The 26,428-nt window shown below is 37.6% G+C and overlaps 1 protein-coding gene across 9 annotated transcripts in view; it reads left to right on the top strand.

Moving 5' to 3' along the window:
• Pik3c2g (phosphatidylinositol-4-phosphate 3-kinase catalytic subunit type 2 gamma) overlaps positions 1–26,428 on the top strand; it is a 337,297-nt gene that overhangs the window by 72,657 nt on the left and 238,212 nt on the right. For all 9 annotated transcript variants that reach the window (XM_031383723.1, XM_031383725.1, XM_031383721.1 and 6 more), the window contains 4 exons: positions 3,670–3,729; positions 8,503–8,625; positions 14,030–14,063; positions 18,098–18,293. In XM_031383723.1, the coding sequence (XP_031239583.1) occupies positions 3,670–3,729; positions 8,503–8,625; positions 14,030–14,063; positions 18,098–18,293 (413 nt within the window). The remainder of the gene's footprint in view (positions 1–3,669; positions 3,730–8,502; positions 8,626–14,029; positions 14,064–18,097; positions 18,294–26,428) is intronic.

The following is a 26,428-nucleotide window of genomic DNA, read 5'->3' on the forward strand; positions in this document are numbered from 1 at the left end:
AGGGAGGGAGTAAGGGAGGGAGGGAGGGAGGAAGCACCGTCTGCACTCGCCCTAGGGCTTCTGTATGTTGGGTTTCACACGATGAACATTTAATAGTGCATATACAATACGAAGGCTAGTTATGTGCCAGACACTGGCTAGGGGCCATGTAATGCTGGTTTCTGTTAACTCTGGGCCCTTCCACTTTTTCTTCTATGGAAGACATGCCCTTTGTGCCCACAAGATGGCTCCACCTGGCACCTGTAAATGCATGTCACCAAACTTGTCCTTGCAACCCAATAGTGAAAGGAGATAACATATTCTGTGCTCTGACCATCACATTCTTCCTATAGAACACACACACACAAACACACACAGACACACAGAAACACACACACAGAAACACAGAGACACTCAGAAACACACACTCAGAAACACACACACACACAAACACAGATACAGACATAGAAACACATACATACATATCACACACACACACACACACACACACAAACACCACACACACACAAGCAAACACAGACACACACACACACAAATATGCTTGTTCCATGTGTTGGCTATGTTCATTTTAAGTGTTGAATAGTACTCCATCAGAATAAAAACGGACCTCAGTTTATCTCCTATACTATTTGCAGACATTTGAGAAAATATCAATAATTTTTCTAGGGTATAAATTTTGGGATGTTCATGCACAGCTATTCAATAAGTTTATGTACATTTCACAACATGGCATAGCTCCCTTTTTCATAGTCCAACTTGAAGTATGTGTAATTATGATTTGTTTTTAATATTTCTTTCTTTGTTTTTTTGTTTAGTTTTTTGAGACAGGGTTTCTCTATAGCCCTGGCTGTCCTGGAACTCACTCTGTAAACCAGGCTGGCCTCTAACTCAGAAATCTGCCTGCCTCTGCCTCCCAAGTGCTGGGACTAAAGGCATGTACCACCACTGCCCGGCATAACTTTTATTTTTTATTAAAAATTTTTATGTACTTTTTGATAAATGTAGCAATCATCCTCAATATTTTATAGCAAACATGCTGTAAGCCACCTGACGTGGCTGCCAGGAACCACACTCATGTATTATCCAGCAGGAACCACACTCATGTATTATCCAGAAGCAGGAGCCACACTCATGTATTATCCAGCAGGAACCACACTCATGTATTATCCAGCAGGAACCACACTCATGTATTATCCAGCAGGAACCACACTCATGTATTATCCAGAAGCAGGAGATGTTTTAACCACTGAGCTATCCCTTCAGGACTTGAATTTCCACTTAAATCTCAGGTTAAAAACTTATGTTACACTTTTTATACTATTAATTGAAGACTGGCTTCCACAGATTTGCATACTTTTTCCAGCTTTCTTAGGACTATTTACAGTTTTCTGCCTTGCAATCCTATGTCCCATTTCAAATTGCTCTTTTGTGTACAGAGGTAATCATTCAAAGTTTTAATTCTTTGGCATTTTCATACTTATATACAATGAATCTGATTATTTTGAGGCCCCATTACCTTCTCTCGTCCCCCCTCTCCCTTACACCTAACTCAATTTCTTCTTCCAACACACCACTCAGCCTTTCACGTCTTTTCTTTTGTTTTGCCTTATTTTGTAGACATGTGAGACCAATGAGATTAGTTGAGGTTGCCTGCATAAGCACAGGAATGAGGTTACTTAGTGGAGCAAGACAACATATTGGTGACTACAGTGCTGAAGGAAAAGAGCCCCACCCCAGCACCTTTAGCTGTCCACAGTTCCTCTGTGAGCGGAGGTGTTAGTTTTTAAGTGCACAGAAAGTTGCTCATTTATTTAAAATAGTTTACTTTCCTCAATTGCAGGAACTTGGCATCATTTTTAAAAAACTATTAGCCACATGTTTACATATCAGGTTCTACACAGTGTGTCTTGTTCTGTTCTTATTTTATTTATTATTTTATGTAATTTAATATTTCCTATATGCATATGAATCATGTGAGCATACTATACTTTTGGATTCCAGAGAAGGCTTCAGATCTCCTGCAACTGGAGTTATAGATGTGTGTGTGTGTGTGTGTGTGTGTGTGTGTGTGTGTGTGTGCTGGGAATCAAACTCAGGCCTTCTGGAAGAGTAGCCACTGCTCTTTAATGATGAGCCATGTTTCCAACAGCTCTTTATATCACAATGGAAGTTATTTAATCCCCATGTTTTATTGAAAATATTGATCACACATAGTCTTCTCATTGTTATTCTTATCTTGAGTCTTTCTTAGGCACCTTACTAAGCACATTGGTAAATCTATCTGCATATTTTAGAATTGATGTTTAGTCCCAATATCAAGGTCATTTCATAATTTGACATCACTAATCTTTCTATCCTAGTTACAAATAGCTGCATTGGCTTGTGTTTCTGTGACAATCTTAATTTTTTATTGAATGCAAGACAGTGTGTGTAGAACTATATTGGGGATTGAGGTGAATGTTGCTGAGTTCATCAGGTGGTTAGCTTTCTTCTGCTGGTTATTAGTGTGTAGGGTGGGTGTAACCCTGTGAAGACATTTGTACACAGGACCTTCTCCATGTTTTCTCTCCTCTCTGTCATCCTCTCTCTCTGTTTATTACTAAATGATTGATTCATCCTTTTGGCACTAGAGCCTAGAGGGTTTTTGTTGTAAGAGTCAAGCACATCCACAAGCTGACTTTGTCCCTGGACTTCTGGTTGGGACAGTGATTCTCCTATACACAGTAAACTCCTCCTCATATCTGGATTTAGTCTTGTGCAGTAGAGAATCCTGTTACCAATGCCTGAGTGGAAGTGACACGTAGTAAGATCCTGGACTCAAGGCAGGGTGCCCCCTGTGCACATTGGTATCATCTCTACTCTTCCTTTATTAGCAGAGGAGAATCATCTGTGCCCAAACTATTTCTAATGTTTGTTCTCTGCTTCACTAGGAGCCAACTACTGCTACCCCTACCTCAGGAATCCAAGGCTTTTACTTTTATACATAAAAAGGGCCAGACAAGAGGGCAGGGATTTGTTCCTGTCTCTAGACAATGCTCATCGCTACACACCTATGCTGAGTAGGCCCTTCCGTTCCAAACAAGTGTGCTAACTCAAAACCTGTCTTGAAGAATTTCTTTAAAATAACCCCCATCTTTGTATGTACTTGAATGGTGCCTGCACTCCCTCCTATTCTTTTCCAAAGCTTAAGCACGTGATGTGTCCCATGTCTCCATGTCTTCGGGATTATGTTCACTTGGTAACATTGTGGTCTCACATCTATACAGAGGTCATAGATATTCACAACTTGGTATGTTATGTGCTGTTCTATGGTGGTTGCTTTCACATTGAACAATTGGCCCAGTGCTCTACATGCCAAGTTAAAGTGCTCCTACAGAGAAAATATCCATCTCTTCAGAAGGAAAACAACATGGTAGGGAAAAAAAAAAACTAGAAAGGAAAGCATCCTACACTCTCGTGTCACGAGCTGATTTTCATACTTTGAGCCAGCATATTTAAACAGATACTCAAGATTTAAACAGACACTGCTTCAGATCTCTGTGAAGTTTGGAAGTGGGTAAGGACTGTGAGGCAGTTTAAAACCAGCTTGCCTTTGTCTCTGTCACCAGTAAGAAATCCCATGCTGGCTAGTTTTCTTTCATTCCTGTGATGGTCTATTCTCTTTTCCAGGAGGATGTGGAGAAGAAATATTTGTCATCCATGTTTTCTAGTGATCAACACACTTCTCGGGTAAGTTTATTATGTGAAGTACCAGGATGCTGTGAGGGCTGTTGTGCATCAAATGTCTTCAGAGGTAAATTCAGAACTTGTTCCACAAAACACAGTATTGCATAACTGTTTGTGGTTTCATTAACTCAGAGTTAGGAGGAATTTAGCCCTGTCCAAATGTCTGCAGATTACAGAGCTCTTCTATAATCTACCCTGATGCTTATGAGCCTGCAAGTGGAGGAGTTCATTCTTCTTGGAAATACATTCTCAATTCTTAAATCAATACTTTTGAGAGGTTTTTTTTAATCACATTGTTCTAAAGCTTACCTTCCTTTATATGTGAATACAGGACTTTCATAGGACTTGACCATTCAAAACAAATTTTCTCTGTAACCACTGTATTGTGCATGTACCCAGGTATATATATGTATTTGTGTACACACTAAATGTGTATGCATGTGTGCATATGTACATGAGTGCATGTGTGTGCGTTCATATGTATGTATGTGTCTTCTGTGCATGTGCATGTATATACATATGTTTTGGTGCACACATATATGTGTGTGCATGGATGCATATGTTTATGACTGCATGTGTGTATGCATGTATATATATATCAAATGCATACATATGCATACACACATATACATGTACTAGAGAATGGTTGGAAAGTGTGTCCACACAGATGCATTGAGTCTGCTTCTGCATGAGACACCAATAATGCCAACTTCTGAAATAGTTATTCCCCTATAACTGTAACTGGAAAATTGGCAAGGAACAGCTTAAAGCAGAAGGGTGTAATGGGGCTCGCGGGTTTGAAGGGATGCCATCCACTGTGTTAGGAGGCATGGCAGCAGTCAGCTCATAGTGGTGAGAAATAGATGATCAGAGAGAAAGTTTGCCCCTTCATGTAGCCAAAACAGAAGGAATAGAGTTGGGGTGAAAGAAGGGCTAAACTGTAACCTGTAAGGGCTAACCTGTAACCTGTAAGCCCCGCCACCAGGCAGTCTACTTCTTTCAGCCAGGTCCCACCTACTAGACTGCAGGGCCTCTCATATCCAAATCATATTGACCTACAGAAATTATTAACACAATTCTGTATAAATAATATAGGTTAATATTTACAGGTTTGTATAACAAGAGGTGTGGCTGTCAGTGTTTCAGATAACAGTACACTACAGGAAGGAAACAGTGTTCTGAGCTCCCTACAAGGCAGTTGTCTTCTCCTTCACAGGTTATAACCCACCCATTGTCCTCTGTTGATTCTGTGTCTTAGCTCAATCATCCCTTCCCTCACCCCATCCAACCATGAGGTTTAGTCTATCAGCACCTGTCTGAATGTGAGCTAGAAACAATAAGTCCTCATGTCAGAATCTAAATCCAGACCCATAGTTTCCTGGGACCCCTGAAGGACCAACGTTGAGCTGCAACTCAGACTAGAAGATTCCCCTTAGCTTTCTGTCTTCTGGAGGACCAATCAATCAATCTCTGTTATGGGCTAAGCTGTATATTCACTTTTCTGGGCATAGAGGGTGTGTGTGTCCATGTGTGAATAAAGAGTATTTGTGTTTCTTAATCTCAAATTTGTAAAAGCTAGGTGGAATGTTGTTTCATATCCCTTGCGTAGATCCTGATATATATATATATATATGTATATGTATATATATACATATATACATACATACATATGTGTGTATATTATATAAATATCATACATATGATATATATGATATATATAATATATAATAGTACTCATAAAACCTCATGGTGCCAGAATCTCTTCTGTGCTTAAAGCTCCCTCCCTCTCTTCCTCTCTCTCTCTCTCTCTCTCTTTCTCTCTCTCTGTGAGTGTGTGTGTGTGTGTGTGTGTGAGTTCACGCACATGTATTGAGTATGTAAGGTCACTCTCATCTATATGGGAAGTGGTGAAGGCCAAAGTCAGCCAGGTCACCTTCCTTAAATGATAATATCTCCAGCCACTGAAACTACACTTTTCCCATGCCAAAAAATAAAATTTAGGCTCATGGTAAATCCAGTCTTTGTCAGTTTTTCATATTAAATCTTTTGCCAGGTAATTTTTATGATTGCATTTTTTCACTCAACATATTCTAGCATTCTCAGTGACTTGTTACTACAGTTAATATGTTTATCATTTGGAGTTTGGTGACTATAAAATGAGAGACATAGATTATACAAGCCAGTAAGATATACTGCAAGGCTAATACAGGGTAAACTAGATCCCACATTGCCAGAGCCCTGAGGTGATCTGGATTTTCATTTTAATTGATAATATGTTTGCATTTTTAAGAATTTGCGCTTTTGGGATCTTCCCAGTACACGTCAAGAAACACCACCTTGTATGTATACAATGATATTATAGCATTTAATCCTCACTTCATTAGTTGTCTGTGCAAAATAGATAAGATCTGATTCTTTTATAATTAAAAACATGTGAATCAATCAAAATTAAACATTAGAATTTTATGATTTACACGTTTTTATATTTTATCTCATGTAATCTTGATAGCAACCTACTAGTCAATTAATATGATTCCTCATGAAGTGGAGACATTGTCTAGGCATATGGGAGTAAATACTTAAATGAGGATTGTGGGTAGAGCATGAAACCTTCCCATAGAGCTGTGCTGACCTCAGTGAAAATGTTAACTTTCTATTTATAAAAGTTACTTTTACTCTTACTGCTGAATGAGCTCACTCTCACTAGCTCTTCTTTCTGAACTCTGGCTGGCTGACTAAACTCAGGTGTTTTGGCCCAAACTCTCCTCCAAGCTGACTGATTGAAGCTGGCTTCTCTCAGCTTCTGACTGAATTGCTCTGCTTGGCCTGAAGCTAACTCTGACAATCTGTTCTAATCTTCTGGCTCTTAATCCTCCAGTCCATTCTGTTTTCACTTGCAACCGGTCTCTGTAAATCTGTAACAGTAAAGCTGCCATACATACATACACACCCATCACCAACCATATCACCCCTTTTTTTCTCTCTTTTTGCTCTTAAGTAGTCTCTTTTTCCTCTGCTGTTCTTGTATCGAATTGGGTGTATCTTATCTCTGTCAAGTCTTTCTCTGATTTATCACTTTGTCCCTCAATTAGATGTTACGTCCTAACATGGCTGTTTTCTTCTACAAACTAACATTACCACCATTGTTTGGAATTAAAGGTGTGGACAAAGAGCATCTCTGTATCCAGTCAGAGGGACTAAAGTGTGTCTATATTCCAGTCAGATCACACAGACCTAGAAAATCTTTGTATGTGATCCCTTGCCAGAGCAGCCATGTTGCTGGATTAAAATTCCTCTACATCTACTAACAAGGGTAATGTTAATCTAAGGAGCCATATTAGTTTGTCAAGTCCAGTCTTAAACATGATAGTCCAAATTACAACCCAGTATTGATGGAAATTACAGAAACTTCACATAAATTGCAGCCCTGACTCTCTGGTTATTAGAGAAGTATGTGTTTTGATTGAGTTTACTAACCATGTAGGTTCTGTTACCCATGTAATTTTCGATATGTCCACCTTGATGAGTCACATGCTAATGAAGCAGCTGACTCTTCCCTGGGGTGATTGCTCATAGATATTTGTCCTTCATGCTTTAATAAACAACTACATGGTTTCAATCTGTGAAAGAATTGAAACAATTCTTAACTAAATAACCCCCTCTTAGTTTTGCTCATCAGTCATGTTTGTTCACATTTGAGGGATGTCTCTTTTGTCTTCTGTGGTATTCATTAATTATTCTCCCTAAATTTATTTTCAGCGTTTATTTTAAAAAATCTCTTAAATTGTACTAGAAAGGCATCAAGAAGCAGTTTTACTTTCCACTAAATAAGTGAAATTGTGTCCTATTAGTGAACAAAACCTCCTGAATGTAAAATTTAATTGATGTTTTGTTAAGAAAATATTCCAGAAAACATAGGTTCGAGTATTTTGTGAATCCTTATCTTTCTCACTTACTCTCCTGTTTTATCACTCCTCTTGTCCACTGTCATTGACCTGTGCAGATCTTGTCTGCTGGATCTGGGATCTGAGAACCTGAAAGAATGGGGCAGACTACAATCTAATGCTACAGACAACCTTACTTCAGTTTCAGTGTGCTTTTATACATGAATGTAACAAGGAAAGCTGTGACCCAAGGAAGGTTGAGTTTAGAAAAGCATAATCAGAAATGCATGTAAATAACCGACAATGCACATACTAAATATTAACAGAGCAGTCCTTCGTCAGAACTTTGCCAGGACAGAACAACTGAAATGCAACTGCCTGGCCTGTGTACCTGGGAAAGCACAAAAGCAAGCAGAAGGTGATAACCGGATTCACAGCACGAGGACCAGATTGGGCTCTATAACTATGACCTGATATCCAACAAGAATAAATATGTCTTACAAATTGAATGTGCTTATCATAGGAGGCATGAAATCAAGTCTAAGACCAATACAGGGAATAAAATGCACCTGAGGTGAAAGGCCCTCTGTCTTTTTTCCTGGAGTGTCCCTCGGTTGCCCAAGCTTTGTTCACTACAGGTCATTCTTTTGGCCATATTACAACACCTTCCTCCTCCTCCTCTATCTCTTTCTCCCTTTATTCCCTCTTTCATTTTATTTGAAATAATGTTAAAATAGATTTCAGCTAGTTATTAAAGTAGTTATGTGAAATTAAAGGGAAGCTTTTGATGGGAGAAGAGTTAACTGCCTTGCATTCCACTCCTTCTTCATGAGGAAGAGACCAACTGAATAAGAATTTAGTAAATGGTGCTATGTGATCTTGTCATCTACAGCCACATGTGAATAATGTTATTGAAGACGTTAAAAAGATATGCAGTGTTCTGGGGTGTATTGAAACCAAACAAGTTTCAGATGCCATAAAAGAACTACATCTAATTCTGCAGAGGCCATCACAGGTAAATATTTTCTGCTATTACAGCATAATTAAATCTGCACTCAACAATCAATTAAAGAGGATGGAAAGCTTTTGACTGGAAATTATCTGTCTGTGTGTACATGTATGTCTATATGTGAGCTCACAGTATATTTCAATTATTCAGAAGTATGGGCAGCCCAATTGTTATACCAAAGAGATTCAAATTAAGATAAAAGGAAGTTGCTAACACTCTGACACTCAGCAAATTTGTGACTTCCCTCAAAATTTCTAGGTGCAGAGTCCTCTGATGTCTGAGTTATTACACTGCACAGCATGCTAGTAGGTCTATGCACAGACTGGTGATGATGGTCTTGTGTGTAGGTACAGAATAGTGAGGCTATGAGGCTAGAAGGCAGTAGACTGCATATGTGCTTTTCCACAGAATGTGAGGTAGACACTGATACTGAGCGTTCTGGGGAAGTTCTCCAGAAACTATACCCTGAACCATTTCCTATTTTGAAGGGTTTGGAAAAATTGAGCATTATACAGTATTTTAAATCTCAAGAAAAAAGTAAATTTTCCAGTGTGTATGCTAATCAGAAATGATACTTGTGAAATCTGTTCACAACTTGTCTGCTACTTTAGCACATAATAATAATAAAGCAACAATAATAATAATATAATAGCAATATGATAGTTCCTCTCCAGAGACATACTATCAGATACCATATATCAGTGTCACTTGCTACAAGTTTAGCCATGATAAGTTTCAATTTACAATATAGACAGGTAAAGAACTAATAAAAATGATAAAATATAGCAATATAATACTATGCCGTAACACAGCACAACTGTCAGCATCATTATTGTTATTCTTTAAAGTCATTGAGTCAAATATGTTTACTTGCACACAAGTATTCCGAACCCTAACAATGGATATGGTAATTCAGATGTTACTAAGTGACTGATGGGTAAGTAGCACACATTGGGTAGATACAGGAGACAAAGGGATGATCTGGTCCTAGGCAGAAAGGAGTTGGACAAGGAGGGTTTCCATTGTACTACTCAAAATGATGCTTAACTTAAAAAATGATGAATTGTTTATTTCTGAAATGTTCACCTTAGTACATTTAGAAGAGCTTTGACAACAGGCTCCTTGAAACACATGAGAGAGGAACTATTGTAATTAACACTTGATACATATTACTTACTCACTTAATATAATTTTATTCTGCTTCAACAGTTTCTCATTGCAATGCCATGGATTTGGTATTGACATGTCCACTTTATTATTCAAATTTGCTGCACATGGTATTTAGGGACAAAAGATTATTACAAGAATTCCTTATTTGCATGGAAAGAACAACAAAGATTTTATTCCTTTTAAATACATTAGTCTAGAAATTCTCAAAAGATTGATTTCAAATATACATAATCATATTTTACTGAATGTGTAAATAAGTATGCTGGCTGCTTCTTGCTGCCGACACCAGAGTGACTACACAAAGTCAGTAATTAAATGCATGGCTATGTCTTGTTTTAATCAGAAGTTGTTTTATGATTAAACAATGGGAACAAATAATATATTTGCATTCTGTGAGCAGTGAGGACAACAATACTAAGTTGTCCCAGACTCAGATCACTAAATGTGCTAAAAATAAACATCAGCTGAAAGAAGTAATCAGCAAAATCAATAATCCCCAAATTTAATGTTTAAGAATGATTTGTATTTGTTTCCCTGAATTTTTCTTTAAGATTTTTTTCCCAATTACTGAGTTACTTTGCTTTGTCTGTGGTGGGCTATATGACAGAAATCTCAGTAAGGAAAGCAGTGTTGACTGGAAGTTACAACCCAAAGAACAGTGCACCAGTGCAGGGTGAAGAACTTCCCATCAGTGCAGTGAGAAATACAGTGCATCAGTGCAGGGTGAAGAACAGTGCACCAGTGCAGTGTAAAGAACAGTGCATCAGTGCAGGGTGAAGAACAGTGCATCAGTGCAGGGGAATTGAGGCATCAGACGCTGGAAATAACTGGCCATGTTGCCTTTGAAGTCAGGGAGCTCAGTGAATGCATGTTGTTACTCCTCTATATCTATCTATCTATCTATCTATCTATCTATCTATCTATCTATCTATCTATCTATCTATCTATCTAGTCTATCTATCTGCCTATCTATCTATCTCTCCCTTCACATAATCCTGGATCCCAGCCATAGAATGGTACTATCTGAAGGAGACTTTCTCACTTCGGTTAATGCAATCAAGATAACTCTGGTGCTCAAAGGCCAGAGTTATCTAGATCATCCATCATAGAAACACCCCAAGGCTTCGCTCTAGATTGTGTCAAACAGATAGTCACCACTAACCACTACACCACTAGTATAGAAGCAAATGAAATAACTTTGTAGTCTCTAAACCTGGTTTTGTATAGATATTAAGATCTATAAACTTCGTAGATGACAATTGGGTGAGAAATATTTTGGGTCCACCCTCACTTTTAATTTGATTGCATTGTTCTCTCTGTGTCGACAAAAACAAAAAATACTACAGTTTTGAAAAGCATACCACCTACATGTTCTGAAAATAAATAGTCCTGCAAACTTGATAATTAAAAGTTTCTTCACTTCTACTAAATGGAGTCAATCCAGAAAACCAAGCCAGTGTGAATTAGCTCCCATCACATACTTTATGTCTTTTTGGTCCTTACCTTTTCGGAGTACTGCAAGCATGTAGAGCTATAAGCATACGTTGTAATCTTTCAGTGCTGCAAATGGGACTGAGTTGCTATTGGTATGCTAGTTCTTACCTGAATCTGATTGTTACAAATTAATTAACCATTCTTTGTTTTCAATGGTGAGCTTAAATCAGAGCCAAGTTACCACCTGATAACTGGGACTATTCTTGTGGTAGCTTTGAGTCTCTCTCCCAGGGTCAGCATGGAGGCATTAAGTACCACAAGCCCCATCTTTACCCTTTCCTCATCTCATGGCCAACATAGACTTCTGTCACAGCAGAGCAGATATGGAAGTGTGGATGTGTATCCTTTCTTCTGTGGAGACTGTTAGGCTGGATTTCAACTTTTAGATCCACCTCATACTGAATCAGTAGAAATGAGTAATGGAGCAAAGAGAGAGGAAAATCACTTTTTGATGAAGAAGCACTTCACTTGATATTAAAGTTTTCTAAGGAATAAAATGTCTGATCTCCCAAGGAGTCACTTCCTAAAATACCTAAAACACAACTCTAATTTTTTTTTCTCCAAGATACCCAACTTCTCAGTAGATGTGAAGTCAAATGAACCTTCTGCGGAAAAACAATGACCTATTTTCTAGGAACACCGTGGGGGATTATGCTCAAGAAAAGCTTAGATTTACACAATGCACACAGACCTTATGTTTTCAGGCACTAAATGTGTGATTTTTTTTCTTTTTCAGCTGAAATCATAGATAGCCTCTAATTTTGATGAAGATCATGATTTTCATGGACAGAATTGAGAATTTTATTCTATTTAAAGTGAATCATTAATAAATGGCTTACTCATCTCTACCTCAACCCCAAGATCCTAGTTATTTATTTTGTTTTTACAGAATTTGAAGTTCATCACTTCCGTGCTGTGTGCCCCTATCCTGCTCACTGCTTTTCATCCTTATCTTAATTGTGAGCCTATGAATAGAAGAATGTTGGCACAAAATACTAAATACACTTTTCAGGATTTGTGCAGTAACCAATTAAGTTAAAAAGTCAACAAACTCAATCTGTCTTCCCACCACTCTCTAAGATAACAAATGCAGAGGGAGGGCTCCAAATCTCTGCCAGCAACTCTCAAATTGAGACGCTTTGCTTTTTCCTTGGCTGCATTTTTGGTCATCATGGAAGACACAATTTCCTGCCATGTAGGGAAATAATTAAGGGAGTAATAGATGAAAGTTTGGCAAAATGAAGAATTAAATCATAACTATACTTCTATGTTCCTATTTAGTATTGAAAGCAATCTTTAGCGTTCAAGTTATTATTCAGACTCATTTAATATACTTTTATAAACTACTCCAGAAAACTGAAGCACAGAGTGGAAAATATGTTCTTTCCTATTGTGCTGTAGGTGGATGTCATGGTGATTTTTGTAATACATGTCTACATTTCTGAATAAATTGAATTCTAGTCAAACCAGGCTAACAGCTCAAGTAGTCTGCTCCACCTAGACAGGATGAAGATATTACCTGAGTTGTTGGGACTACTGTTTGATGCTACATTCTTGTGAAATATTTACCTAACACAAGTGCTTCTGAGGTTCATAGAATGACATTTTGAATCAAAAGGTTACATTCAAATTTAATTATATTTTACCATAGGAAATATTTCCTCTCTAAAGGAATCCTACGGAAGTTCTTTGATATAAAGAAACAGCTACTCTCTAGATTGCGTGCTTACTAAATATGCTGTTTAGTTAATTAACTTCCTTAGAGACAAAATTTAATATTTTTAATCAAAGGAAAAAATGGCTTGAATGGTAATTCACTCTTGTTGTCCGGCTGCCGAGAGAGCTGAGGCTAAAAAATACCAGGAGTATGGGAGGTTTAGACAACTATGGTCAATGTATCAAGAGCCCATAGGTAAAGTAAAATTATTTTTCAGTCTCTCAACATTTCTGTCAATCAGAATGGATCTTATAAGAAACTTGAACTTTCCTTTCCATGGAAACAGTATTTCTAGTGAATATGTGACTCATGATGTATAGTTTTCATGGTAATGAACTTAGAGCCAGAAAGCCCCAAGCCAGCTAAGGAGTTCCACATTTCCAAAAAGGACATAAATATAGTTGCACTGTTGTGGTGTGATTACAAATGACAAGGGGAAGAATGCAAAAAAAAATAATAATTACATTTCAGATTGTGGTTTTGATTTGTGATTTGATTTAATATATTTTCCTCAGTGTTCACCTATAAGTTAATTTATAAGTTAATTAATGCCCTAAAAACAGACAGAAATAAAACCAATGGGAAAATCTATAGGTTCTTCATCCCACTTTATACAGACTCTTTAGAATGTTTCTCAGACCTTGTGTATAAATACCTGCTAATAATATGAGATAGGCAGTCAACAATGAGCGTTTGAAATTCACTTGTAACAGACGATTGGTTCCTGTCATGGTGGAGAGATGGAGCTTCAAAAAGGTCTGCAGGGTGCTTTCATACTGAAAGGCTCAACCAATTTGAGCAACATCTTTTTAAAAACTGTAATAACCTACATTATTCACTTCAATATCCAGAAGTATTTCTTATTATACTATATAGATTTAATCTGCAGCATAGGTAAATAAACCGAGAGACACTTTCATTGCTCTCTCATCCCAGAGAAAGTATCATGTGTTGATTTTTAGATATTACTACTTTGATTATTTCCTGGATTAGTAACACAAATTCTTTTTTTTTCCTCCCACATTTTAGAATTTTCATCAGAATTCAGAGACTTCAAAAAAAGGTAACAAATATATATATATATATTTGAACACTTAAAAAATAAAAGGAACAAAAGACATAAGCCTTAGAATTCTGTTGCCTTTTTTCTTCAATTACATATCTAAATACTGTGGTAACACATGATCACACACACAAGAGGGAAATGGCTTACTCAGATCCTTAATACTAAGTTCACAAGAGAATCTTTTAGAAGGGTGTTATTTAAACCTTCTGGGTTTTTTTCATAAAATGAGAAAGGTATAGATACCTAACAGGGAAAAGATTTGTTGTGGTGGTTGTTTTGTTCTGTTTTGTTTTATTTTTCAATTGTTTCTCTGTGTGTATGTGTTTGTTCTGTTCTGTTCTGATTGTTTTGAGACTGATACTACGTAGCCAGCTGCTGGTCAAAAACTCACTCTTAAGACCAGACTGGCCTTGTTCTCCCAGAGATCTGCCTGCTTTCCTATCCAAGAAGTGGAATTAAACACTTTTCTCACCATATGCAGCAAGAATTATTTTAAAAATCCTTTTAGTCACCCTAAGATACTGCAAGAAGTCACTATAAATTGGATTCAGATGTGAGAAAAGTTGTAAGCATTTATCTCCAAAGTCATTAATTTCTCATTTAGATTCAAGCTATATTTGAAAGACCAGCTGATAGACAAGGCAGAAGGACTGGGTTCTGCAGCAAGATCCACAGAGGATCTGGGATGGAGGACCTACAAGCTGAAGTAGATTGTCCTACTTCAATCAAGAGTAGGTGTGTGACCACGTGCTTCAGAGCAGGATCCACTTTCCAATCAGAAGATGTAGTTTCCATGATCAGCTCTACAACTTCTTAGCTCTACAATCCAAGGCTCTTGAATCACCTTGAATCATCAGTTGTCCCACTAGGCACAAAATAGATAGTGTGTTGTTGAGGCTGTTGTATTTGTTGTTGAGGCTATGATTTGGCTGTGTCAAATCATATTTGGCACAGGAACATTCTGATTATCTTCCAGGGACTACATAACTAACTTGATAAGCTTAAATGCAGAAGCAACTATGGGAAGCATTTTGAAAAAAAAAAAAAATCCTTCCACATCGTTAATCTTTCTAGTAAATAGTTGCATGAGAAATATATAGTCTCAATTCCAGTTCCAATATTTGGAAAGAGTAGATCAGTGATATTAGAATCACCCTCCATGTGCCATTCTAGAAGTAATGCAGGGACAAAGGATGTGGTGAAAACACCCAAACTGGTGCAAAGGGGATTGTCAGAAGACACTAAGCTATAGAGAGGTAGAGGACACACAAGCTGCCTCTCGACACTCCTGGCACAGAGTCTCATGACCATCTGTGGAAAGCACAGGCACGCTATGCTAATGAAGCTCACCCCCTTCTATCTGGAGTTTTTTAATGAGGTTTCTTCCTCTCTTACTTCTCAGGGTGTTAGCATATGAGATTCCATATAAATAAACAGAACTGTGTCCAAAGATCTATACTCTATATCAAATCACAACAGCTTTCAATTAATATATTTGATTTACTAATAAAGTAACATTGCAATTCTTTGCTCTGGGAAAATACAGGTGTGATAGATATTATTTCACTGTATTTCTCTATCAAGCTCAAGATCTTGATTCACAAAATAGTTTGATGATGTAATTGCTGTGCATGTATGTGTGTGCAGGTATATGTGCACATGCACATGTGCTTAGAGGTTAGAGGTCGCCACCACCTGTCTCTTTTAGTCACATTCCACTTTGTTTCTTTGAGGCAAGGTCTTACAATACAGTTGGAGTTTTTTACCAGTTTGGCCCGACAGATGGCATACCAAATTTCAGGAAGCCACCTGCTTCTCCCTCCCAGTGCTGGGACCTCAGATGCAAACCATGCGTCAGATTTTTTAAATTATTTATTTTCATCTGTTGTGTATGAATGTTTGGCTGCATGTACTGTTGTACCCATAGAGGCCAAACAGGGAAATAGATCCTCTGTAGCTAAAGATACAGACTATAGTGAGTTGCCATGTGGGTGCTAGGGACTGAACCCATGTCCTCTGTAAGAGCATGTGGTCTTTGTCCTTCACCACCTGTGGTCTCTAGCCCCCATGCTTAGATTTTGGGGTGCATCCTTGGAGTCTGATCTAATGTTTCATGCCTTTGTAGCAGTTATTTGCTAACGGACCTATCTCCACGTCCTCTGATAATCTTACATTTGAAATGTACTCTTCATCCAGAGTTCTGGAAACAGATTACATCAGGACATTACTAAGCAAACTCTCAGAAGCAAATAATAACCCAGAACTGTCTGTCTGAGCTAGTAATAAAGATCAGAGTGGAATAAGTGCCAAAATAATTAAAGTTCTCAAAAATACAGACTTGAGGTCAAACCAATAATGTTAGATATAAATTCACTGTCGTACTTTGACAATACTGGAAGTTATTGACAGAAAGTTCATGCTTCTTGTTCCAAAGAACCAACAGAACAATTTGAAAAGAGAAAACAACATTCTTCTAGAAACTTCCAAATTTCTACCACCCATGATTCAGGAAAAAATCCCTGTTGGGTGGCCTTCAGAGTCTGACAAGGCTTGCTTCAGGATTATTATAATAGTGCTTTTTGCTTCTGCTTCATTAATTCCCACTGCTGATTTCTCAGAGAAATTTAATTAGAGCCTTTTCTCTCTGCTCATCTTCCCCCAGGCTGTTGCAAAAAAAAAAAGGAGGGAGCACCATTTAAAAAATAAGACAAATAAGTACAGTTTGTCTATCATAAATTTTGTGTGCATTTATGAATAGGTGAATAATAGCATTGATGAGCAACAACAAAGGGTGCCTAATTGTGGGCAGCATTGCTGGGGGACAGGCTGTGGGAAGAAGTAACATGCTGAAGCTGGCTCCCCATCCTAAGGAGCCCACATCCTCTAACACTGGAACGGTGTAGAACACACAAGAAGAACACCAGCTCTCTGTGCCGTTTTCTTCTCAAAACAACCAAGACAATTTTTGTTTGAGAAGCAACTTTGAAGAAAGTTACACATGTGTCCATAAACGTCTGTGCCAGAGACCTGACTACTCAGGCTGCGCTTCAACCCTGTCACAGCAGACACTAAGAATGTGCCGATTTGTCCTCTTAGCAATCCCTTTGCTCTTATAGAAAAATCGTTAGCTTGTTATATTTTCCTTTATCACTGCCCTCATTTCCTTTATTTCATTTATGGGTTATGACAAAATATCCTAAAAGAAAGAGAGAGAGAGAGAGAGAGAGAGAGAGAGAGAGAGAGAGAAGGAAGGAAAAGTTAATGTAGAAACCAACGGGCTTAGCTTTCTATTCAAAGTCACAGGCTATTATCTAGAGAAAGTCAAAGTAAGGACTTAAAGTATCACATCTACAGTGGAGAGTAGAAAGAGTGAAATGCATGGACCCTCATCCATCTTTCTTCTGTCCTGCATAGTTCAAGAGATCCAGCCTAGGAAATGGAGCCCACCCACTATGGGTTGGGTCTTCCAGCTGCAAGCAACAACCAGTACAATCCCCCACAGACATGCCTCAGGCCAACCCAACACAAAGAGAAAACCCACAGGTGACTGTAGGTAATGTCCAGTTGACCTTTAAAACCAGCTCTCATCGTTCCAGTCCCTTTATGGTGTCACTCAAGAGGCGATGAGTGTCCTGCAATGTTTGCGGTAATCATAAACCATGGAGAAAATATAATCCTTTTCTTGAAGTTAACTCTAAAACATCCATAAATTAGAAGATGACTGGTTGCAAATTTCAATTGGTCAGTATGCCAGGCTAGTCATAAGAAGAGCCTCCAATTTGTATCTAAAAGGTTATCTTTTCAAAATCTGTACTGCAAAAGATACGGAAGCGTTTAGAGAGATGATCCAGCTGCAGCTATACCAAGCTGCCTCCGGAGGCCCAGATGGCTAATTGGCTTCAGTTAGTACAGGTCATTTTAATTAAATTTTATTTAAATTTCTTTATAAGAGATTTCAAAGCAATAATTGATGGCTTATGAGAAATACGACCCTTCACAGACATCTCGATCTCTATCCTTTGCTTCCCTAGGCTGCATAGAGAAAGTGACGGCTGAACTATCAAGGTCCATCCATCAGCTAATTGATGTGTACTGCAGTAGCTTTTGTACAGATTTCCAGCCTGTGCACACACCTGGAGCTGTCTCCCACATCCACGCTGGGCTCCCGTCCCACCTGAGCTTCACGGTGCGTTCCCTGCACAATGTTCCAGAGACTTGGGCACACAGGTGAGCAGCTAAGAATTTTCATAATTCTTGCCTGAGTATAATTAGTGTTGTTCTCACTTGAAGAGGAAAACATGTCAGATTTATTTTTCATTGTAAGATCACTTAATAAAAGTTAGGTTCCAGGTGAGTATTAATTTTCCTTTCACCCTATTGAGATAATGACTACAGACTGTGACTCATAATAAAATAGACAACCTTCATTCTATTTAATGGCTTTCCTAAACCTTTATTTTTTGTGAGTTGGTTTAAATGCTTAATAATAATTAAAAGGATAGAGGGGAAAAGAAAGCTTATGTACAGGCACTAAGAACATTTATGGGAATGGAAAGGTAAGCTCTCTGACCACTTAAAGCTGTAAATGGTGCACACACTTTGTCAGACTGGATCCTTAACAAAGAATTACCCATGATTAATTTATTTTTACCATTCTTCATGGAATAACCTTTGATATTAAGTTGACTGTGTTTATGTAGTATTTTTTAGAATAACATGGGAACATTGCATCATGTGAATTACAGGTTGTAAAAGAATTTATAGAAGGTTGTAAAAGAAAGATTATCGAAGAGGACATTGATTAAATTTATGAAAGTTAATGAAATCACTTGTTCATAAACATACTATGCCCACAGCATTTGGCACCTGAAAGATAAGAAAAGCAGAAACAATTAATAATTAAAAGAAATAATTTTGAGATTGAAATATTTTTTATTAATTCTTTGAGAATTCCATACATTGGGACCATGCCCACTTATGCTTCTACAACTCTTCCCATGATCACCCCTTTCAGGACCTGTTATTAATTTTACCCTTTCCTTTTCTATTTTATAAATCAATCTAGTCCAATCTGTGCTGTGCACATACTGCCTGGTGTCAGCCATCCACTGATGGGTGGTTAATCTACCTGGGTCCTCACCCTTACAGAAAACCAACTCCCCTTCTCCCGGCAACTATCAAGCACCAACAGCAACTAGACTAGTGGAAGGTCTCCATGCTCATCTCCCCTCTGCGAGAGGGGCTTTTGTCTGACTTGAACTTTTGCAAGTCTTGTGTGCGTCTGTTGCAGCTCCTGAGGTCATGTGTGCATGTGTGCTTCTCCACTGCTTTATCCAGAAAAGCTTCCTTGCTGCCGTCTGTCGCCTCTGACTCTTTCAGTCTGTGTGTGTGTGTGTGTGTGTGTGTGTGTGTGTGTGTGTGAATTAAAATGTGTACACATTTATATAATTAATACAAAATAAAATTTATCTCTACATATAGAATGCTATTTATATAAACATCTCTTCAGTAAAATGTGAACAATTTATGTGATCTGAAGAGAAACCGGTGCTTATACATGTGTTTAGATTCTACCAAATTAAAACATCATGTATTTCCTGTCTTAATTTTATGATGACATTTAAAAAAATGCTGTGTAACTGCATGCTACTCTAGTGAATATTCTCTTATAAATTTTTAGTCATAAATATACATTACTTTTAATTCATGTAGAGATTCTCTATAATTTGATAAATATAACTAAAGATGTATATATGTATATGTGTGTGTGTATATATCACATATATATGTATTGTATATGTATTAATACATAAATATGTAGCTTATATATAGATATTAATATATCTATATATATGAGTGAAAACATACTATAGATTTGATCACAGTGTGTATTTATATAAGCGTAATCTATTCTGTTTTTCTTCATTTTTCTCTACAAATATGGAGTCTAAATAGTTTCCACATATTTTAAGATATATAACATTGTTACATGAAGCTACTTATGTATGTGTATACACGTAATTATAGATATAAAATAATACTTTTTACAAAAAAACCCTACTATACCAAAAAAGTAAGAACCTCAATAGGTGAGACAAAATGGCCCCTGTTACTCACGAGAGGAACAAATGTTAAGACTATAGCTGGAGGCTGGCCCCAGAACCAGACACAGTACTCTTGAGGGAATTCAGGACCAGCCACCCTTCTCCTGAAATGCTGACAAACTCCACGTGTGTAAGCTTCCATGGTGACCTAGGTGTTGCTGTGCCCTTTTTACATTTCTCCCCAAGTTAACCATGTAACACCACAGACTAATATCTCACACTTCGGGGGTCAGAAGTGTAGTAGGCGACTTGGCTCAACAGTTCTGAGTAGAACATTCTGAAGATGTCTGTCTCAGTGATGACATAACTTTATCTGCTTGTGGATACATATATTCCATAATACTCACCTACAAAATTTCACAGTTTTTAATTTTCCTCCTATTTCCTTCTACAATATCTATACAATAATCCAAAACCACTTCTTAACGCATAATACATTTTCAATTAAAATTTATTGAAAATGTCTACATAAACTTCTCTAAGTAAAATTGTAAGCCATACTAGATTTATGAAATAGTTACCTGGGTCAGGAGAGCAGATGTCAGGAATGGGCGGGACTGAAAGTTGAACAAGTCTTGATCATTAAAATAAACTGAAATAGAAGAGACGGTGGAAGCAAAGAAGATCTTATACTAGGTATTAGATCTGAGGACCAAAGGACCAGCCAGCACCTGGGAAACACAGACCAGACTGACTATAGCCAGTAGGAGAATGGTTGCCGAAGAGCCATAGCTAGTTATACTAAGAACAATATGGAATCACATTATATGTTGGGGATATATTAAAGAGTCCTAGAAAATCATTTTAATAATATTATATGAATCCCTTGAGATTTAATACAATGTATTTTGGTCATATTCATCTCATGCCCTATCATTCCTGACCCCCCCTTTTGCCTAACTACAGCTTTGTATTCCCTCTTTCTCCCCATCAACTTTCTCATTTTGTGTCTATTTGTCACTCTCTCTCTCTGTCTCTCACTGCATCTATCTCTGTGTCTCTGTCTCTCTATATCTCTCTGTTTCTGTGTGTGTGTGTATGTGTGTTTAATCATTTTTAAGACAAGGTCTCACAATGTATCCCAGGATGGCTTAGAACTTGCATAGATCTATCAGTGTCTGCTTTCAGAGAGCTAGGATTAGAGGTGTATGCAGCCACACCCAAGTCTCTCTTTTTTTGTTTAAATTCAATGAGTGAAATTTACATTACCCAAATACTCTTGGAAATAGGGACAGTCCGGAAGCCTGATCCATGTACCAGGGGCTACACTCTTAAAGAAAATTGACTCTTCCTCTTCTAAAAGCTATCAAATACCAATAGTTTTTAGTTAGGTAGAAAAAAATATTTTTAATTTCTTCAATCATTCACAAACTACAATACAACACATGTTATAGTAATTAGAATGCCAGTGTAATTATGTTTGAATGTATTATTTTCATAATAATGTATATTGAATAAGAAATTATTCTCATTTGAAAATATTTTGGCATTTGTAATTATGAAAGCTCCAAACACATTGGCAAGCTAAAATTTCTTCTCACTGAGAATTTACTCTTTATGAGGCACACCAGAGGGATCTGAGAGGCTCCTCATCATGTGACTGTTGCCATCAAAAGGCATGTGAACGGACTCTCTTTCCTGAACTTCACCAAAGTATTATTCCATGTTTCATATCACCATTTCAAGAAACATCTAAGAACACACTAAGAAATGGATTCTAAGTTTAAAAGTTATTTATAAATTAATAAATATAAATTGACTACATGCTAGTGAAATATCCAGTTGGCAAAAAAAGATAAATGTCCAATGTTAACTGAAATACTGAAAATTATTATATCAATGTGCCTTTCTCAGCGACTGAGGAGTCAGAGAGTTAAATGGAGAAGAATATAGAACAAAATGCAATACAAATAACAAACTTCAAGTAAGAAATTCACTATGTGCCACAGGATAAAAATTTGGGAGTGCAAATTATTGTCAAGCATAAATAGAACCTTCTTCATTATTTTAAATGACCAAAAGCTAAATTGAAAAATAAGTCTAAAGAAAGTTGAGACAACCTTCACAAATAGCTCCCACACTTTTTTCTGCAGTATGATTAAATGAAAAACTGTGTGTGTGTGTGTGTGTGTGTGTGTGTGTGTGTGTGTGTGTGGAGAGAGAGAGAGGGAGAGAGAGAGAGAGAGAGAGAGAGAGAGAGAGAGAGAGAGAGAGACCTGAGTAGCTTATAACATTAATGAATCAAGGACTGTCCCCTCCCAGGGATAATATGAGGGTTGGGAGATTTTCCCATTTGTCCACTGCTGGGTTTGGAAGAAAAATACAGAAGTGAATTTGGGCCAATTCAAACCCTTGTCTTTCCGATTCACTTCAGAATTATGTTCGACCTTCAAATAAAAACCAACACCAGTGCTCCTCCAGCTAGTCGATAAAGTACAAAGAAAAGGAACTCTCCCAAATCCATTTCACAAAGGCGGTAAAGCCCTAATACTAAAACTGCAACAGACAGCAGCCAGATAATAAAGACTAGGGTAGGAATTGAAGAAATAGAATCTAAGAGAATAGCACATAGAATTTATGTGTTCTGGTTCTTTGAAAAGATTAACAATATTGACAAATCCCCAGCCAAATCAAAGGGAAAACAATTAATTAATAATTAATTGGAGGTGAAAAGGATTTTTTTTTGAGTAAACCTCATTGAAACTCAGAAGATCATTAGGGAATACTTTGAAAATTTATTTCTCAAACATTGGAAAACTTGGAAAAAGTATACATATTTCTAAATATATATGACCTTACAAAACTAAAGCCAGAGAATATAAGCAAGTCCATAGACCCATGACAAGCAATGCAACAGGAGCAAGAAGAAATCTCTTCAGAAATTAAAGCTCTAAAACAGAGAGATTCAGTGGTGACTTCAACCAAGTGTTGAAGAAAGTCTGAGTAGCAGCCTCCTATAACTGTTCCATAACAGAAAAGGTGAAAGGACTCACGTGAAATCAGTACTACCCAAGTAACCATGTGACATAAACACACAAAGTCAAATTTCCTGTTGAATTTACATGGAATTTTTTTCAGCAAAGTACCAGCAAAAAAAATTCAAGATCACTTTAATGGCTCAAGGTCAAATCCTAACAAATTCAAGATAAAGAAACTTAATGGTAGAAATCACCTGACCATCTTGAGATATGCAGAAAGGCGTTTGACAAAGTGCAATATGACTTCATAATAAAAGTCCTGAAGAAACTATGACTAGACAAAACATACCTCAAATAATAAAGGCTAGGTACAACAAAGTTCCAGTGACATTGTTATAAATAGGGGAAACCTGCAATCAGAATAAGCGTGTCTCATCTCTCTACTCTTGTTTAATATACTGTTTGAAGTCTTAGTGAACTGAATAAAACAAGGATATAAAACAGGATTGAAAAAAATGGGAAATGAAAAGGAAAAGCTATCTCTATTTGCAAATAACATGTCATGGTTTTATACATAAAATATTCTATGCACTCAATCAGAAACCTACTTACAATTTGAAGTCAATGACATACTTCAAAGATCCATTGCATGGGCAAGGTGGTTTCATTCCATGGATTCAAAGTTGTTTCAAGAAAGACAAATAGATAAGAGTAGTAAGGTATGTAAACGGGGCTAGGGACCTAAATCACATGATCATCTTAACTGACGACGAAAACTCAATTAAAAATTAATAACCTTTAATTTAAAAAGCTCCAAGGAAGCTAAGAATCATCATGCCTTAACATAAGAAATACTATATACATAGAAAACCTATTGCCAACCTCATTCTAAATGGGAAAAATCTAAAGATATTTCCCCCCAAATCAGGAATGAAGTAAAGATATATACTATTAGCACTTAAAAAAATGATGTTTGGAATCATAACCAGAGAAATAATGCGAAAGAAAAGAATTCAATTAGGAAAACGAGTCAAATTATCAATTTGCATAAGATAGGAACATATGTTTAAAACAATAGTAATGGGAGCTTAGATCTGACCATAAACAGAAAAAAAAAAGAAACGCAGAAAGCATGATGTTTTACTACATGCCATTCCTAACCTCATAATGACAGAAATAGTAGGCAAAAAAAAATAATAAGAAGAAACAAACCAAATAAAAACTTTCTAATTCCTGCAACAACCTAAGCAAATGTGTGAAAAAAACCCTCCAGTCAAAATCATCCAGACTGAGGAAGACAACGAAGAGAGCCATAGAACATGGAAAGGCTTTCCTAAGTCAGTGGTCCTAGCTAGGTTAGTTTTGAAGGAAATTGGTCATAGTTCTAAATGCTGTCTCTAGAGTCAATGGAATCCCCTCCCAAATCTCAAAGGCATTCTTCACAGCAATAAAAAAGAAAATCTCAAAGTGCATACAAGAACAGAAAAGTGAAATGCACAGAGAAAGTGTTGAGTGTCTCCGGCCTTCACCTCAAGGAAATGCACATCCAAAAAAAAAAAAAAAAACAACCACCGATATTCAATGTCACCTTAGTCAGAGCTGCCCACGAGGGATGAGCTTGCAACAGCCACAGGGGATATGGTGAAGTGGCCAGCTTTGTGCACTGTGGATGGGACTGCAGGCTAGCACAGCAGAGCTGGAACTCACTTTGGAGATTCCTCAAAGAAGCACAAATATACCACTGTGAACCTCCACTAGCCCCCAAAGAACCTACTGTGTGGACATACATACATCCCCATTGAAGGTGGATCTGCTCACTACAGCCAAGTTATGGAATCAGCTAAACTTCCAACTATGTAAACATAGATAAAATATTCTATTTAAATACAGTAGAGTATTACTGTACCATAATTAAGAATGAAATATCCTTTGCATGGAAAAAAAAGGTAAAGCTGGAGATCGAGTTCAGCAAAAACAGTCTAGACTTAGAAGGATAAATATCATATGTTTAGTATCAAATGTAGAATCTAGCAGAGAAATTGGGGCCCAGGAACATAAAAGGGAGGTTATTATGAAAGAAGATCAGAAGGAAGGAAGGGGAGATGAAGAAAGGTAGTGGGTAGTGAACATATCGAAAATCAACACATTTTATTGTATACATGCATGAACATAGCACAAAGAAACCATTATTTTGTATAGTAAATGTTAGCTTATGGAAATAATTACATTTAAATAAAAGTTTTTATCGTGGTTGGTGCCTGTAGTCCAGAAGTTGAGCAGATGAGACTAGAAGACCACATCAGACTACAGAGCAAGATCCAGGCTACTCTAGACTATGGAGAGACAATGCAAGGAGCACCACACAAAACACAAGAATTCACCTTGTTCTTTGTTCTCAGAGGCCCTGACTCTCTACCTTCTCCCATCAGCACTTAAATTCACAGGAGAGCAACATCAGTCTTGTGTCTGTCTCCTGAGATGCAATTCACTTCGCCAGCCCTCTTGTGGGGTATCCAGGTGTTATGAGACACTCTTGCCTGCCACACACTCACACATACATGCACACACTGACACATGCACACACACACTCACACAAACATGCACACACACACACTCACACACACATGCTCTCTCACACACACATACAAACACATGCTCTCTCACACACACACTCACACACATGTACACACACGCACACATGCAAGTACACCCAATGCTCTCTTTCTCACATGCACATAACTCACACACATGCATACATGCACACACACACGCTCTTTCTCTCACATACACTCATACACATTCACACACATGCACACACAATGCTCTCACATACACACACACACGTACACATGTGCACACACACATGTTCTCTCTCTCACATACACACATACTCACACACATGCACACATACATGCTCTCTCTCACACACATGCTCTCTCTCTCACACACACACAGTCACTCACACACATGCACACACACTCACATACATGCACACACATGCCCTCTCTCACACACACACACTCATAACATGCACACACATGCTCACATGTACACACACGTGCACACATGTGTACACACATGCACACACACAAATGCACACACATGCACATACATGCATACACACTAACAAGTGGCAGGTGAGGAAGGGCTGAAGCAGAACCTTGTGAATTTCCATGGTTGCTCTGATGTAACTGCTCTGGCCATCTGGGTACAGAACCTTTACAATCCAGGTTTCTGGATTCCCCAGAGGGAACTGGTCATTGCGTTGTTGAACTGGTGTCTTCACAGACACAGGAAAGCTATGGGCTGCCTATCTGAAGTCTTCCTTACATACCCAACG

Source organism: Mastomys coucha, unplaced genomic scaffold, assembly GCF_008632895.1.
Source record: "Mastomys coucha isolate ucsf_1 unplaced genomic scaffold, UCSF_Mcou_1 pScaffold20, whole genome shotgun sequence".
NCBI lineage: Eukaryota > Metazoa > Chordata > Mammalia > Rodentia > Muridae > Mastomys > Mastomys coucha.